The sequence below is a fragment of the Aplidium turbinatum genome, chromosome 12 (assembly GCF_918807975.1).
Source record: "Aplidium turbinatum chromosome 12, kaAplTurb1.1, whole genome shotgun sequence".
Classification (NCBI taxonomy): Eukaryota; Metazoa; Chordata; class Ascidiacea; order Aplousobranchia; family Polyclinidae; genus Aplidium; species Aplidium turbinatum.
In genome coordinates this window covers 8,468,668-8,486,693 of record NC_137483.1, presented here as the reverse complement: position 1 = coordinate 8,486,693, position 18,026 = coordinate 8,468,668, and the positions used below count along the sequence as shown (strand labels likewise).

At 37.9% G+C, this 18,026-nt stretch overlaps 1 protein-coding gene across 3 annotated transcripts; it reads left to right on the top strand.

Moving 5' to 3' along the window:
- The first annotated feature begins 1,349 nt into the window (after positions 1-1,349).
- LOC145780521 (IQ domain-containing protein H-like) lies at positions 1,350-16,290 on the top strand. Of its 3 annotated transcripts, XM_082592143.1 has the most exons (22): positions 1,350-1,600; positions 1,799-1,912; positions 2,547-2,708; positions 3,706-3,765; positions 4,877-4,996; positions 5,967-6,074; positions 6,481-6,643; positions 7,072-7,227; positions 7,599-7,720; positions 8,065-8,300; positions 8,855-9,073; positions 9,419-9,536; positions 9,920-10,070; positions 10,643-10,818; positions 11,478-11,863; positions 12,030-12,105; positions 12,173-12,292; positions 13,532-13,848; positions 14,194-14,335; positions 15,020-15,106; positions 15,309-15,406; positions 16,024-16,290. In XM_082592143.1, the coding sequence occupies exons 1-22, from the start codon at positions 1,550-1,552 to the stop codon at positions 16,211-16,213; spliced, it is 3,372 nt and encodes a 1,123-aa protein (XP_082448269.1). In that variant the 5' UTR covers positions 1,350-1,549; the 3' UTR covers positions 16,214-16,290. The 3 variants fall into 3 exon arrangements, with proteins under 3 accessions (XP_082448269.1, XP_082448270.1, XP_082448271.1); XM_082592144.1 differs by lacking the exon at positions 3,706-3,765; XM_082592145.1 differs by lacking the exons at positions 1,350-1,600; positions 1,799-1,912; positions 2,547-2,708 and having other exon boundaries at positions 3,742-3,777.
- Positions 16,291-18,026: the final 1,736 nt, after the last annotated feature.

Here is an 18,026-nt window from a genome sequence, read left to right as displayed (position 1 = left end):
ATAGTCAGTTTGGTCAAAATGTCCGAAAAAATATATAGTCAATTCGGTGCATTTAAAAGATGTCTGTGGCCGAGTGTTGCAAGGTTGAGTTTCACTGATGAACGTTGAAGAAACGTTTGTCTATTCTAACTTTTTTCAGATAAAACACGACAACGTTTCTCAGCAAAACTTAATATTGTAGCTAGTCTAGAAGTGCAAATTTTGGTTTGTATCAGCTACTTGAAAGGAAATATTTTCATCAGAAAAAATGACCGAAATAAATAAAATATGGCCGAATTTTTTCAAGTCATTTTGGACAAATGACTGAAAAGTTTCAGCGAAAAAAACCCCCCAGTTATATGTGTTTATTATGTCTCGAGCACAATATGGCTCAAAGATATCAATACCGGGTATTCATCATTTGATGACATTAAATTTTACTGGTTGGTTGTTTGATCAAAATGAGCTCGTAGTTTCATTTTGAATGCTTTTGCGTTGCTGCTGTTTGTATGCCTCTTATTTTTATACTTTCTTTGTGCTGTTTCGTTTGTGATTCGACTATGGGCATCCTTGTCTGATACAAATACATAAATAAATAAAATAAAACAATAAAACCTATATGTGTTAGACCTAACCTTGTGGTAGGTATGCTAGAGTTTTTTTGTTTTTATTGCTATCATGGCAAAGATATATAATAGATTAATTTTCCAATTTAGTTGCATGATCTTTGTTTATTTCAAAAACGTTATCTTAAATTATCTTACGTTATCTTAAATATGTTTTTTTTTTTTTTTTTGGTGCGTATGTTGAAGCGCGGGAACGTTTTAACGTTTTATTCTATTTTTCTCTTGTAAGCTTATTTTAAATGGCAAAATTGTCATTTCCGTAGGGTGGCAATTGACTAGTAGACCGTATGGTCGTCTCGTTGTCTCCCTGTCTGTATGGGAACTTGTGTAACTTTTGCATTGTGTATATTAATTGCATATTTCCAACATGTATCTATGTTTCTGTTACTGACAAATAAAACATTGATTGATTGATTGAAAAATGTAGATACTAATTACTAACAACTTGTTTTAACCTAATGCTGCGGGTTTACTGTGGTGGTAGTGATCAATTACTAGCTTCCGGAACACAGTTCCCTAGTCATGTGCAATGATGAGTAGTGTTAGAGTCAAGTGTTGTTGCTTTATAAGGTTGTTTTCTTTGGCTTGAGACTGCTGTCATGATTGTGGTGTGTTGAGTGTATGTGTTGTCAGGCGTAAATACTGTAGCTTGCCAAATCAGTTATTAGTTAGATTGCTTAATCTATTAAATTACTTAGATTACTTAAATTCTCATTTTTCATGCACTTTTTCTGCTTTAGGTGCGCTTTTTGATTCAGAAAGGAACATGTAATATTAGCTTATTAAGATAGGCTTATCGGCACTTGGCTAAAAATAATGTCTTGGCCAAACTGTGAAAAGTTCATCTTGTTTTCTAAACAATATCTAACTGCATACTAAACCAGCCACGTTCAATTACACTTGACATATCCATTTAAAGAAGCAAGACATAAAACTTTACCAAAATGGCAGATGTTCAGAGAAGACCTGAGAATGTTGGGACCATCTTGGTACAGGTTAGTACAATGGCATCAAGTAAGTTTTGAATTGACTCCTAAATACAATATTGTGAACATAGTAGATACAAAATTTGTAAAATTAAACATACAGTTTTGGTTGTATGCAGTGTACAGGTAAAGGAAAGGTATACTCATTTGTGTGCCAAAGTTTCTTAATCTCCAGCTTTGTAGGCTAACATTTACATGTTTTTTAAGGTGCAAGAAGATTTGAAACATTTGAAAGAACAATTTAGTAAAGTTTCTGATCCGAGTCAAATTGATCTTCATGCTCTTGATGATGCATTGACCAGGACACAAGAAGGAATAAAGGTATTTTTTTACTTATGTTAATGTTAATATACTTGCTGTTCCATAAAATGCTGCCAGATATTTATCACAATCATGTTCGAAGGCATTTGTATATTTTATGTAGTTGAACAATTGAACATGTGGGGAAAATTGGATTCAGATACAAACTGTTAGTTAGTATTTACTTCATTTGCCTTTTCTTAAATTAGGCTTTAGTATTTCATTTCTGCTAATGATCTTCTTCTTTTATTGTCGCACTTGATTCCAAGCATTGACTGCCTCGTGTATGAAAAGTTTCCAGGATTCTCTGTTGTTTGCTTTGTGTATTAGGTGTATGTTGGTGTTAGTTTTGTCGGTTTGTTGGTTTAAGTATGTTAATCTTTGTCTGCTAATGATACACAATTAAAAACTGTGTTAATTTTAAACTGAGAAACTTTAAATTTAATTTGTGTACTATAAATAAACTGAATCAAAACATTGTCTTCAGAACTCTTGCCAGTGCTAGATGTAGCATTTATGAAGCAAGGTTTACACTTTAATTGTGTGTAATGCTTGAATGGGTTATAATAACTTTGTTTTCATACAGAGGTTGCAATCCTACTGTTAAACTGAAGCTCAATGTATCTAACCATATCTTACACACTCATGTTTTCAGAATAACACTGAGTATGTTGTGAATGTTATAAACAATGAAGTCAGCATGCTCCCAACTGTCAATAAGGAATCACGTAAGAGCTTTCGCCCACAAGTGGAAGTTGAATCCCCTGCTCGTCCTGTTCTTCACTCGTCGGTCTATCATGACTCTCCTGGAGAAAAAGTAAGTGTGTCATGTCATTTTTCATTTAAACTAGCTAACTGGATTGAGTATAACTGATCACAAAGTAACTAATCACAAAGCATTGTATCGAAAATCAGCGACATGGGTGTTGGGTTAGTCCAGGCTATGATCAACAGAAAAATATAATTGTGATATATAACTGCAGACAGTGCACATCGTTTCGGCCTTCTGGCCTCCTCAGTGCAGTAGGTACACTGGTATGGCCATAGAGATATATACTGCCATGTGACATTTCCCATTTGTGATACGTAAGTTCCAAAAATGGTACTACTGTCAACCTTGCCATAGTGCTCAAACTGCAAGCAGTAAGCTTTGTGCAATGCATAGCAAGATGCCTCCAGTTAAGTGCTCAATCGGCGTAAGCCAAGATCGTTTATCTCATGGAACATTGTTAGTATAGTCTCGTTATTCAACAAACAATTTACCAGCGTCATTTTTTTAACGAGGTTAATTGTTAATTTATACACTTTTAAATTGAATTGTAATTTAAAAAAATGAGGTTGGTAAACTGTTTGTTGCGTTGAGTAACAAGACTATACTAAGGATACGAGACAGTCAACCGCTTCAAGTGGACAGTTTGCTGGGTTGGTTCACAAAAACAGAAAAGTTTTATTAGTCAATGGAACTTTGTTGTCAGTCGTTCAATGGGAGCTAAGGTATTACTATCATAAGAAAATGTAGGTATTGAAAACGTTGCGATTTATGTAAGGGAAGATATGTTAGATATGGTTAAGTAAGTATGTTAAAATTGTGTCAGGTTAGACATATTGTTTCAGTGAATGAAATTGTGCGTTTTCAGGTAAACTACATAATATATTTTATGTTGTTTGTGAAACCATAGTTTGGTCAACTTATCGGTTTTGACAGTTCTATTTAAACATATTTGACAAGGCCACTGTACAAAGGTAAGTTTTGTTTTACTTAACCAAAAAAAGAGCATCAGCAGCACAACATAATGTACTGATGTAAACTTTAGATACTTCAAGACCTTAAAGAAGAAAAAGCGTTTAAGACGATATTTCAGGACGACGTACAGGTTGAACAATAAGTTAGTGATAGTGAAATGTTGGCAGTAAAAACTGATAAGCAAGAACCACATATTTGTTTTCTTTCAGCATGCTTTAATAGAGTATAGACCATGTATAATGAACAGATAACTATTTATTTATACCGAGTAAATAGTAGCCTACCAGCAATGATTATAGTACAATACAGTTACAAATTAACTATTTGCTTAGAAAGGGAAGAAAAACTGCTGAGAATTTTTACATAAGAATCAAGGAGCAACTTGACATTAGCGTTGTCCACACCGGCGATAGTGGTGTAAAGTTACCAAAATACACACAAAGTTATTTTCGTGCAAGCCAGTTTAATGTTGAACAGCTAAAATTCGATTTTCTTTTACTGGATCATCCTCAGTTAAACTGTTCTATTTGAATACTTTGTTGTTTTTTTTTATTTTTTGTTTCTTTGTTGTAGTTACCTCCTTTTTTCATATTTTTGTAGTTTTTTTTTTATTTGTATGAGGTTGGCTGCTGACTTCTTTAACCCTGTGGTTTTTCGCTGTCATCCTAGTACCAGCACCACATTCAATGTATTTATTTATGTATCAATATATTAGGTAATGTAAGCTAGACGTGCTTTAGTGATAAAGCAAGTAAAAAGATTCTGAATCTGAATAAGCCTAACTGAAAATGATTTTGCAGATTAAAATAGATTTTCAGATGTTTAAGATTGAACTGATTTGCGTGAAAAGAAATTTATTTGTGTTACACAGCATGTATATAATTGAGTCATTTATATCAAGCTTTGTTGTGGGTTTGACACCTGTTAGAACATATTTCTTTCCTGTGTTTTAAATTCACCAAATTCATTTATTTTTCGTTTAGTTCTTTATAATTTTATTTTTTATTTTTTTAGTGTGTTTAACTTGCTTGGGAAAATAAGCAAAGCTTTTGAATCAAACATAACTAAAAAAAATTGCGTAGCAAATTATGGCATTGAACATTTTAATCGTTTTTTTTTTGTATTATTGCTCGGCCAACGTTTGACAAAATGCCCATTTCACACTCTTGACTTGTTCGACAGTCGATATCTAAGGAGGTTTTAAACACTGACCGCAAACACTTGACTGTGCTATCTTGCAGTTCCATCGCGCCTTAACGATGAAAGCTCTCCTGAACCCGGAGAGTCTGTACAACCGTTCTGCACTGCAAAAGAATTATGGACTTTCACTTCCCGCCATTAAACCGCCACGATCAGCCAAGGTCTGTCAAGTTTATGGTCTGTCTAGTCTAATCATGTTTCATTGTTGTTACAAATTTAATACTTAAACTACTGTATTTTGTTCATCAGATGCAGATAAAAGTACTGTATGTAAAATTGTTATTCCCGAAGTTCATCATGCATGTGTCGAAAACGTTCAATGTAAAATTTGTTTTAACATAGTTTTTGTTTTATGTACATGTTAAAAATAAACGTAAATATGTTAAATCTAGTTGCCATACTCGGCTTTGTGTGCTTATGGTACAACAAGCACACATTATGAAAGACTGGTCAAGCCTTGATTACTCAGCCCTATGTGCTTGTGGTAGCCTACATATGCATTATCACACGCAATCTTAACACTAGTGTTTCATCTCTTCTCTCGTTTTGTTTTTCCTTTGCCATAAATTGTTTTTGCTGTGATGGTCAGAAATAAATACAAACTGAATTGACATTTTGAGTTCCGGTTCTACTTTTGAAATCTATTAGTTGTTTAATTAATTTTGATTGCTCTTTTTCGAAAGCGCAAAGTTGCTGTTTCTACGGCTAAACGTTTCATGTATCAAATTTATGTCTAACGGTTAACAGATAAGGCTATTAGTTATCAGCATCTTAGAATGATGTCATCATATATATATTCTGAGTGATAAAGCTTTGGTAGAGAGTTTGCTTTGTTGAACCATAGACAAACAAAACTAATTAACTTTAGAGGGTATAACATGTTTTATTCAAGGAGATATAACATCATTAAAAAATCAACTCAAACGTTTTCGACACGTACGTGTGTCCTTATCAGGAATTACTTAAATCTGCAATATATATAAAATGAAAATTAAATCAAATATAGTTATTACTATCTAAACCCTTGACAGCCTGTTTTAACTAAAGGAGGATCATCAGAAGGTCCTTATTCAAATAGGATCTGAATAAAATAACATGAAAATTATGAAATAAATTATCTGATATATTCAGATGACATCACAAACCATCAACAAAGGCAGCATGGTGGACCCGCTCTCTGTTTTACCAAGAGCCAATCGGATCGATCCTTCACTCGTCCCGCCTACTATTATGGAGAAGGTAGATATCCACATGTTGTGATCAGCTTGTAACCGAAACTTTAGTCTTGGAAACTTTGTTTGAGAAAATTTGTCTCTTTTGGGTTAAAAAATTATCATGCAAGTAAGTCTGTTGAAAAGGAGCGATCTTCCTGCCATTAATTTTTTACACTCATTCAACAAAAAAGAAAGTGCAAAACGTCAATAAAACATGATACTTCCCAAATGTGGATACGAACGACCTGTTTTAGCCTGATGCTGCTGGTTTGCTGTGGTAGTAGCGGTTTGCACTAGCTTTCGTAATTCCCTGGTCACGTCAGTTCCTTAGTCACGTGCAATGACAGGTGGTTTTGGAATCATGATAAAGTAAGCACTGATGTCAAATGCGGAGCTTTTTTGACTGAGTTGAAGCTTTTCTGTCTTCTCAGGACGCAAAGAAAGGAATTTTGAGTTTAATCGAGCGAGGTTTGATTCCTCCCGCTGCTGAGTTGACCCTTGATCCCTCACCTGTCCACCACAAGAGGGTGATGTTGCACCATCCGGACGTTGCGAATAGAAAGCAACTTCATTCGGAGAGCAGCGCACGCGGCGGTGAGTGGTCAAAAGTTCTGTGATTAAAAATCCGGATCAGTTGCAAACTGAAAGTAGAAATTTGCTTGAAAGCGAACACACTCATTGATCTTACCCAGTCAAAATGCTTTATTTTTACATTGATTCAACGTTTCCATGGCTTGGATCTATGGCATTCTGGTTGGATCGGGATTTTGATGGCTCTATAACTCATGGCTTGTAGCCTACTACAAGTTCGTTTTTACTAAACTCAAATCGAACCTACATACTTGTTTTCATTTGCAACGCATTTGCTCTATATTTTGAATTTAGCACAGTGCTGACAAAATCCGTCTTTTCAACATCGATCCAACATCTGCGCACAAGCTGCACATACGAAAGACTAATTTTGTTAACATGGTTGCATGACATTTATCTAAACTAAACAAACGTCACTTTTTAACCTCCAGAGGGAAGCCATCACGCAGCGTCAGTGAAGCTTGACCTGTCACGTGATGAGCGCACAACCGACGCAATGTCACAACGAGTGGCGTCATCAGATCGTGGTGTGTCTCCTTCCACCGTCCCACCTTCCACTGCTAATATGTCGCTCGACAGATTTCATGGCAAGATAAAGATTTTTCTGTTGTATTGTTGACGAGATAGACGAAAACAGTAAATAAATAATTCGTTAATTTCGGGTTCAACAAACCAATATCTTTCTTAACGCGACTACTCTTGCCTGGTACACTTAGCTAACGTGGCATAGCGATGGCGTAGGTAAAACGTTGTCCTTAGAGGAGGAGGACATATCCGAATTGGGTCCACTGGGGATACTTCTCAATTTCTTGCAAGTAAACTTTGGAGACAAAACCTAAGCATTGAGTTACCCAGGTCTTACGTTTGCTTCCATACTTCATATTGTACTCGGATATTGATGATTCGCTTGATTAACGATGCGTGAAACTTAGTTTAACCAACAATCTGCGTCTTCCAGATTCAAAGTCTCCTCAGCTTCGCTCTGTAATGGTCCAGTCCCCTCAATCCCGCAGGAAGTCAGCATCGTCGTACAAAGCTGTGCTTCCAGTCACCGTGTTTGATACCCCACTCCAACCCCTGGTGTGTTGTTACTTTATTCAACGTGCAACCAAACAGTGAAAGCAACTGTACAGAAACCTTACTGTAACCTTCCTGTTTAAACTGAGAAATTTTTTCTTTAAGACGCTTGTTTTTCTTAGAAAAATCCAGAGGTATTCACTTTCTCAATATTCCTGTTAAATATTTTTGACATTGCTTCAAAATATTAATTTTTGGTAAGCGATGGAATAATCCCTTGATTTTTTGCACAAGGCTCGCCATAGTGAACACCTTCATATCGCAAACCTGCGCCTTGAAAGCTTTTCATAACTTAGCCTTTGGATAAGGGATATCCACCAGATTCCTAACATAATATTTCGCTTTAGCCCCCTCCGGCTACACCAGCCAGAAAAGAGCAAGAGCGTCAACAAGTGGTAGCAGCCGGCAAGGGTTTCAGTTTCTTCATGCGTAACGGAAATGCGCCACTTAGTGGCGACCCTGAGTACACAGCCTTCCAGCAAAGATACCTCCTGCAGTGGGGGAGCATTGTTTCGACGCAATCGCTTCTGCAGAAGATTTTAAAAGATTACTCAATCCCAACAGCTTATGTCATTGGAGATAAGTAAGTTTCATGGCACACGTTGTGGTAATAGACTACCCGTGTTTGCAATTTTATGCATTATAAAATTCTCATTGATATTACAATTACTAGGCCTAAATGCTTTTTATGCTGAAAAGAGGTTTCGAATAGTTAAGAGAGAAGAGAGAAATAACTTTATTTGCCAATCAGATTCTATAATAGTACGATACACAATAAGCTTACATCACAATCACAAACAGTTCATGAACATAGAGGAACGCATAAGTACGCTCAGTGTTAACAAATTCTAAGTTAAAGACAACCTTTTTACGTTATTAAGTTGTTTGTTTATTTTTTCATTTTTGTTTTAACTTAATCTCACCAGGGCCAATACGTAATTTAGCTTCTTCTTCGTCCTGTAAGCTTCTGGGGGCGAGGGTCTATCCTTTTACCACTTCAGATTAATGATGTCCCCGAAATATACTGAAAAGTTACTAGAGAGAAGCCAGTTCTTGGTTTCATTTTCCCAGACGCGCAGACCTTCCACTCCGTTAATTAATCGCAGACTGTCATGAAACCGTTCGTTAATTCAACAGACTCGCTGAATTAGCATCTCACTACGAGATGGAAAAGAAACCAACAATAGACGAGCTGATCTCAGTGCTGGACAATCAAGAAGAGGTGGCGAACCTGATCCACACACCAGGACGGCGGTACATGGGCAGCGATAAGTTCCACGCTGCTGCCTTGAAGATACAAGCAACATGGCGGCGACACCGCGATCGGAAAGCTTATCTCCGGTACAGGAGGCAAAGGTAAATGACATTTTTTATTAACTAGACAGAATGAAAAAAAATACTATAACAAGCGCTATACCAACACGCCAATGAGCTGAAAATTTAAGTGAAAAAAATGTTTGTTTTACAACGCTCAAGTGTAGGTGGTTAGTGCTGCATGTTTGTAGCTGGTAATGCCACAACACTCACTTGTTACCGACTCCGTAATTTAGCTGTTGACATTTTTTCTGATCAATTGTTGTCAGGTGACAAAATGTAGCTTATAAAACAAGATTTACATTTCCTTTTACTGTAAACTCGCATTTCAAACTACGATCAGCCGGGTCGAATGCAAACCACTTTTAAATGGCGTACTTCTTGAAGGTGGGCGGCTGGTGTTATCGCCATCGCTTGGATCATGCACGTCAGGATGTCACGCATGCGACGTACGTTGCGTGAAATACGTCACCGTCACATAGAACACTACAGAGCGAGAGGCAAGGTAAGTCTTCCAAGCAGTGGCCTGGCACGGTACATTGGTTTGTGTTAATAACAATCTAGGCCAGATAAATGATACCTAGTTGAACCGACGGTAGATTGGTTACCGGTTTAAACTGGATTAAATTGCATCTATATTCTTGACATAGCGATTTTTTTATTGCATCTCAAGTATTTTTATTTTACGTAAGTTACCTCGTTTTTCCATAGACGGTCAATTATCTGTATGATGTACCTTTACGATGCTTATTTGTTATTTTTCTCGTCTTTAATGTCTGACCTTTATTCTTGTATAGCATTGTCTGCTTCTTGCGTTTTAAGTTGATTAATATCAATGTCAGGTTATGCAGTTTGTTTTCGTTTTAACTTACCTTGTTCTGGTTACAGGCGCTTGGGGCCGATTGGGGGCGCATCAAAAACTCCCGCCGAGTCATCGTCCATGTTCCGTCGATGGGGTACCCGGCCCACCTCCGATTCGGCCTCACCCACTTTGGCCGCATGCAAAACACCCAAATTGCCCGACTGTGCGACTTGGCAGGTAAGCACTCAGCCTGCAATATCCATGAGATCTGACATTGTGCATTTTCTATTATCCCTTCAGCACATTTCGATTCCATTTCGGATCATCGCAGCAGTACAATATGTACACAGCAAGAATCAGGAAAAGTAGAAGCAACAAAATCCAAAACCTCTGGCGCGCTTATGAGTTCAATAAAATAACAGTGTAAAAAGCAAGAAAGTGTTTATTATGGTCTCAACAATAATGGAATATAGACATGAACGCTATACAAATAAGGTTGCGGCTGGCTAGATGACTTCTTATGGTCTTTTGCGTTTATCCCAAAAGTGTCATAACTTAGTTCATTATTACGATACATGTTGTTTTAAGACAATGAAGGACATTCTTTTGAGAGTTTTGTTCACTCTTTTCAATGACACCATCGAAACAAATAAACTGATTGTTTGGAAATCTTTTCTGCATAGATTGTATGTTTTCATTAATCACTGTCCAGTGTCCACCAAAACACAAAACGTGATTAGAGTTGGTGAGATAGTTTTCATTGTGATGTTTATTTCGTATTGCTTATGCAATGAGCCAACTGTACGCAGATCCCAATGTAGACGTAATATACGTATCTCCTGTTGAAGTCCTAGAGGAATATCAACAATATTATCAAAAACTTGTTGGACTTCGTTCCGCTGTGGATGTTGGAGATCCGGAGAAAATAGGAGACTTATCATCGCGCTTCTCTATTATCGTCCCTGACGCTCTCAATAAGTTCCCAGTAAGCATCTTCATGTTTAAGCTGAATCTTAAATGCATATGATGTTTGATTAATAAAAAAGGGTGTTCAACTGTCAAGTCTTCCGATTTCACGGACACGTAATCCGTAGCTCAAGAAGGTTTATTCAAGAACGCAATTTTTTATGTACATTGTGTGGTAAAAGTGGTATGCTCTGGACCCGGATGTCCTTTATACAAGTTGCCTATTTGTGGTGTTTATATTTGATTTTGTCAGCAATAATCATCGTCTTCATTTCTCCGATAATCATCATCTTTAGAATAATAAAAAATGCTTGTTTTTATATAGCGCTGTATGCACTGTAGAAAGCGTTGCTTCTCAGCGCTTTACAAAGCAGACAGTGTCTATGCAGCCGTATAGAGGCACAACTGAGTACACTATTACATTCCATTCCATTGCTGAGTGCCAAGCATGAATTTAATTCAGTATGGTACCATTCTTAAAGATTCTTTGGTATGACCCGACAGGGTATCGACCCCGTGCCTACCAATTCAGAGGCGGACGCACTAACCACTAAGCTACCGAGCCGGTTTGCTGTCTCTAAGCCAAGATTAGCTATCATTTGCTTCCACACGTAACGTTCTTCCGCTATTCTTCACGTTTCTCCAGCGGCAATAAGAAATGTCAGTTTTTCCTTTCAGACCCACCACATGTGTCTCGCCTCTCTTTTGAAGTACAGTCCCCGTACCATAACAAGGATCAAGACTCTCATCTCAGGAAGAGATGCTTACTACATCCCTGGGATCATGCACAAGGATGATCTTGCGGTCGCTGATGCTCTCGGCATCCCAGTGATCGGATGCGAGCCGGACATATGTCACTTGTACAGCAGCAAGTCAGGATCGCGGCGGGTCTTTGCGGCCGCTGGTGTTAAGACCCCGCCTGGTGAACATGACGTGTACACGGCCCCGCAACTCCACGAGTCCCTGGCCCGGCTCATATGCGACAACCCAACCGTGAAACGATGGCTTCTCAAGATTGATGCCGGTTTCCGGGGCCGTAGTATCGCCTATGTTGACATAGACAAGTAAGAGATTCCGTTTTTTTAGTATTTCAATCCAAGTGCACAGGCAGTATAAGCCTCCAACTAAACTTCTGTGGTTGTGGTTTTAAACGTACAAGTGTAAAAAACTACCTTTGTTGGTTTTAATTGCATAGGATTTGGACAAACTTGTTTTGAAATTCTATTTCAGGCACTTGCCTTGCTACCGCTGGATGGTGCGCGAGAGCATAAGATATGGTGACAAGTGGAGCAAGAAGTGGGCGCAGGTAATTTCTTGACGCATTTACGCAACTGATTGCGTAATGACGTGTTTTAACGTGACTGTACGTGCAGGACGCCGCATACACGAAGATACTATGCGAGTTGCCAGAAACACTGGATAACTTCATGGTCCCATCCAACCGTGACGTATTTCCAACTTGGGAAGTCTTCTTGGATGCTTTCCTATCACAGGTTAGTAGTCCCATGACATGCATAAGTATTAAGTACGGCCATGCTTGTCGCATTTATTTGCTGGCCAATTGAAGGCCTAATGATATTATTTCCGTTCTGTAATCCGTATCTTACAATGCATATCTCATTGTAGAAAAAGAGATTATTGGTAGGAAAATCATATTTACCAATTACGAATATAAGAATATATAGCTGTAGGTCTACTTATTTAAATCGTTTAATTTTTTCCTTGAAGCAAAATGGATAGAGTTGTGTTGCTGAGTAGTTTTGTGGAATATTTCAGTGCTTGTGAAATCATACTCATGTTACGTGCTTTCCGCTCTGAGGGTGTTGCTGTAGCGTCAAATGCTCCGGAAAACCTATTTGTACTTAAATGTGCATGGGAAACAAAAACGTCCTTTTCAAATTTCCGTTTTGGATATTTTTGCATGGATATCTACGTCAGCGTAAAATTCTTCTGCTATAAATGTTATTCTTTAAGTGATGCTATTTTTAATTGCTCTACTTCGGTTTATTCCGCGGTTGAGTGTTGTCACGTTGGCGATGTGCTCAAAAGTGCTCTGTGCAAATGTCAAACGAATTTAATTTGCTCGATCGCCACCATGTGGGTTGACTTTCCGCACGTGCATTTGCAAACAGTGACGTCACGACTGCAACAAATCGCCTTCATGAACAAGCTTGATTAATTGTGGAAATCTTTACTCTTGCACAAACATTTTTTTTGAGAGCTTAATCCTGGCAGTTGCGCAGTGACTTTGAACTTCTGAGGCAAGCCTGATCTCCGAGATTGACAGAGTGAGGTTTCCGCTTGTCAAAGTGTTGTTGTCTAAGTTATTCCATTTACTAGTCACCGTTGAATGGAGAGTTGTCTTAAATGCGTTGATCAAGCGTACACTCTGAGAGCCAAACTAGCACTGCTTGATCTTGCGGCTTTTTTATGTATATGTAATATGTATACAAAGTTAACCGCCTGAGTTATCGGGGCGGACTCAGCTGCCGGAAATAGCACAAGCCTTTGTGAGAGCAACTTGTCCAACAGGGGAGAATGCGGTCGTTCACAGCATGTTACGTTTACATCGTTGCAACATAACACGGATGCACGATAAAAGAGAAGTTCCAATAGTTTTTACAAAATTTTTGAAGACTGTAAAAAAATGTTTTGCTCAAATCAAATCTGTTTCAAACCTGCAACGTTTTATCAGTTTCAAAATATGTTACTTTTGCTACTTTTCTTTCCAGGGTGGGATTATAGATGCCTATTCACCTTCTGATAGCATCACGTGTTTAACCGTAACCATGGCAATCGATCCAGATGGGGAAATCCGTATGACGTCATCTGGGGACCAAATTCATGCAGACAACCCTCTCAAGTCATGGGGGGTCTCGATGCCCCAAACATCGGTTGAACCTCAAGTACTCTACGAAGCTTGCTTGAAAATAGGGGAAGCTTGTCGGACCCGAGGGGTCCTCGGCCATTTTTCTGTGGACTTCGTAACTTTCATTGACAAAAATATGAAGCAGAAACTTTGGGCTACGGACCTAACCCTTGCATACGGGTAAGTGAAATCATTGTTATGTGACAAAAGGTATTAGGATTGCTTCATCACCAGTTTGGTGTTTACATTTAGCAACTTTAATCTCTGCTCGGAAATTCGTGTCTGTTGGTCCTAAGACCTTGCTTCAAAAGCTGTTGCTCTTCTGTCCTTGAGGGACTAATCAAATGTCACACTACATGAAGGAAATGAACTTGGTGACCAACGAGCTTGGGGTGGGGAAAGAGTGTTAGAACCGACGTATTGCGTTATGCAGTTTGGTCACAAACGTCATGTTGGTTCTGTATGAGAGTAGGCTAAAAAAGTAAGAGAATGGCGTTAGAGTGAAGATTATCTTACAAATTCTAGCGAACAAATGGCGATGACACAACTCTTGCTCTTCGTCACTGGAGGACACCTTGATGCCGCGAAAGGTCATTTAACGGTTCCCCCTCCCCCTAAACCAAAACCGGCACGGTTTAGAAAGCGAGATGATGATCTTCCGAAAAAGGTTTGTAAGATGACTTTTTGATGTGGTACTTGTTCATCTGGCGTTGCTTCGATGAAGCTGGCGTGGTGAGCAAAGCCTTGTGCTGCTTTACTAGGACAAGTGAACAAGTACCAAGGCCAAATGAACAGTAGGCTACACGCTGGTTTTGTTTCTATGAAGAAGAAAATCTGTTCAACGACGAAAGCGATGATTGAGATTCGTGTGGTCAGAATAACGGCCAATCAATGATTTGCCAATTGAGTGTTGGTATGCTTGCAACCCTTGTATTTTCATCTGTCGCTGGTACTCCTTAGTAATCGAGCGGTGTATGTTTTTGTGTGCACAATCATCATCATCATCTAGTGGGGACTGGGGGTGACTGATTCTTTGCGGCGATTGCCTTCACTCCTATTCTACATCTCATTCTATCTGTCGCATCTTCTTTCTTTAGTCTGACTTTGTCTGCCTCATTCTTCTGTTCTTCGATGTTTCTTTTGGACGTCTCCGTTTCCTCTTCTTGTCTACGTTTAATACAAAATGAAATTTTACACGCATGAAAATAAACTCAACTTTGTAAGAAAGTGAAATTTTAGGAAAAGTGTTTTCATTCTCAATACTAGGATTTGTTCATGGCTTGTACAATGTATATTCAAAATTGGTTGATGATGATTTCAACTCATTTAATTTTCTTCGTTTTTTTTTCAGCCACCAAATTTGAACCGATATTGCGTATTGAGTACCAATCTCTACCACTCAAACATGGCGGTTGTTCACTACAGCGTCTTCTTCCAAGTGAGTTCTTCTTTCAAAGGACCGTTTCATCATCAGTTATCTGGCTAATGCGTTTTTATATTAAAACGTGTACAATACTGTGTACCTACGTAGGCTACACTCTTGTTACTGGTACGTTGAAGGGGCTATCTAGCTAAAAAAACATGTTTAACCTGAAAGCCATATCTTTGAATGCATGGCAACACTTTTGGATTCGTTTCAGATGTGCCGGGCGCATGGAATAGGCTTTGACATCAAGGAGCGACAGGGTACATTATTCACTCTGATTGATTCCTTCAAGCGGGAAGAACTCGGCATGCTGTAAGTGAAACGCTGTGTAAACAGTTCAAAGAACATTCATTGTTGTGCTTTGAAGTTCTTCCACAAGTTTGATTTATATTGTACTTCTGCAAATGTTTATATTTTCCAATATGTTGTGCTTGCAATAATTATTTTCGCCAGCAGCAAACAAGTACTTGCATTGTTGGGTGCGAGTGGTGTCTTGGCTATACTCTTGATATCACACTTGAAGATGCATACGAAGATTCACTTCCTTGCCTTCCTATCCACGGGCTAATATAGAATTTTAGCTAACAAATATAATCCTAAACAAAGAAACGTAGCTATAGGGCGTTCGCTGTCCAAACTGATTTCGGAAAGCAGGAGATTATTCCAGATTAAGGAAATTTATCAAAATAGAAAATATTTTGGGATTTTATAAAGCACGAATGGTCTGTCAATTTTTCAATACAATGATTTGAGTGCTCTGAAGAAGCTTATAATTCGATTCTAAAATACAAAACTCGATAATATAATCAGATGTCAGATAGCCTACACAGATCAACTTAAAACTAACATTTTAGACTAAAACTATACACAGGGTTTGTAAGCTGTGAGCCCTTAAAAGCAATGTCACTAATAACTTTTCTATTTGGTAGAACTGTTGGTGTGGATTTACCTGGAACCTTGGCCGCTTTTGCTCGTAACTTGACGATAATACACGAAGAAATATCGGCTCCGAATATGCAAGGCAAAACAAATTTTAAAGCAGCAGTCAACGATATTGAGAGTATTCTGGGAATCACTGAGCTGAACGAAAAAGAAGATGAGGAAAAGGAAAAGCTTTAACTCCTGTCTTTAAAGTAGTGTTTCTTTGTTTTACCTTGTGTTGAAACCGTAAGTAAAATTGTGGTTTTTTAATGGTACGTATGTATGGTAAGAGAGTAGCTTAGCCATTGGGAGACTGGAACTAAAAAGCACGCAGTAATGTCTAACAAAGCAAAACTACCTCTTCCTAAATAGCCAGCCGATCAAGGACTTGTTCCAACTCGTGTTCGGACCGGATTGGTGCACTTTTTACCTTTGCTTTGGTCATGAGTAAATTAAAGTCTTTTGGCTCATGTTTTGTATCACACAAACTTTAATACCAGCCAGCTGTCAGCAGTTGAATTATGAGGCTAAAACCATGGTCAGAGAAAAGTATTGATCGACGTTTTTGCAGACTTTTGTTGTCCAATAACCTAAAACTGAAATAGACCTAACAACTTCAGACATTTTACACCTTCTGTCAAATCATTGATTAAAAATACTCGAAGTGTCGACTTTTAAGTCTTGATTAGAAACACCAATTTATATAGTCACCACTTTATTATTGTCAACTGACATCTGTTGATTGCTGTCGATTTTGAACAAAGTATTATCAATTTTCGCTGAGTCATGCCACAAAAAAATAATTCTTATCGATTCTTCCGGCAAAGTTATTGGTGACATTTCTTGAACAATTACTAGAGTTTTTGCTCAAAGAGAAATTGTCATTTTTATATATCAGTTGAGATGATAAAGCTCTATTTTGTCAATTTAGTCTCTTGAAAATACTTTACATTTAGACTCACTGGACATTCAATTAAGCATGGCATGCTATTTGGCACTTTATTTGGTCGTGCAGTTTTTTTTTGACATGCCCAATGAAAATTACTCACGACTTCTCATTTGGAAACTTGGCCAAGGCAAGACAGATGCCCAAGAATGAAATTGCTGCAAAAGCCACTGCTATGTGTGATGTCAGCACTCAAAAACAATGGTTTGTAACCAATGCACAGCGTGAAGCTGTACTTTGGCAAGACACACGGAGATTGGCTTCCTTGCCTCCCCGTCCCTTAATCTAACTATTCAACCATCAAGTCTAAGCACAACAGATATCAAACTGAACAGTTATGTTTGTCGTAGGCTATGTTTTTTGCCTGGCCTTTGTAAGCCTGCTAGCCTATTCTTGTCAATAATTTTTAGCAATTCTATTTTATGAACTATCGAGCGTCAGATGAAGTAACACAACGACACAATTGAAATAACTTATTTATTAAAAACGTAGAACAAAAACTAGTCACAAGAATGTTATGCAATAATAATAACAATAATTGTTTACAATAATTGTTTATAATTGTTTAATAATTGTTTACGCTGCAATTTGCAACATTTAATACGGAACTACAACATTTCACAATAACTACAATTTCATCCATGACAAGAAGTGATTGAACAAACAATCCACTTTTTTTTTTACATATTTCAGTGTTTAGCAAGGACCCAGTTCAGGTTGACTTTTCAAGCTGTAGAGTGCTGTGGCTTAAGTGCCCTAAATGTTGGCCTATGCAGTTACTGCCATCACCTACTGTAAAACAACAGCTTAGTTTTGTTCTGTAAGCATAAATCTTGGCCGTGGGCCATATCTATCCATTTCACCAGAGCGTAATTTTTTTAAGCTGGTAGTCAGTTTCTGCATAAAAATAAAAACATGGGTTTCATCGCTTCAACATTTAGTGACATTTTTATTTAGTTCTTACCAGCTTTATGACATTTGTATTATTTTAGTGACGTGTTAATCGGCACTGATGTCGGCTAATTGCTGCTCTAATGACTCGGAGCCAGAATCCCACGAACAAAA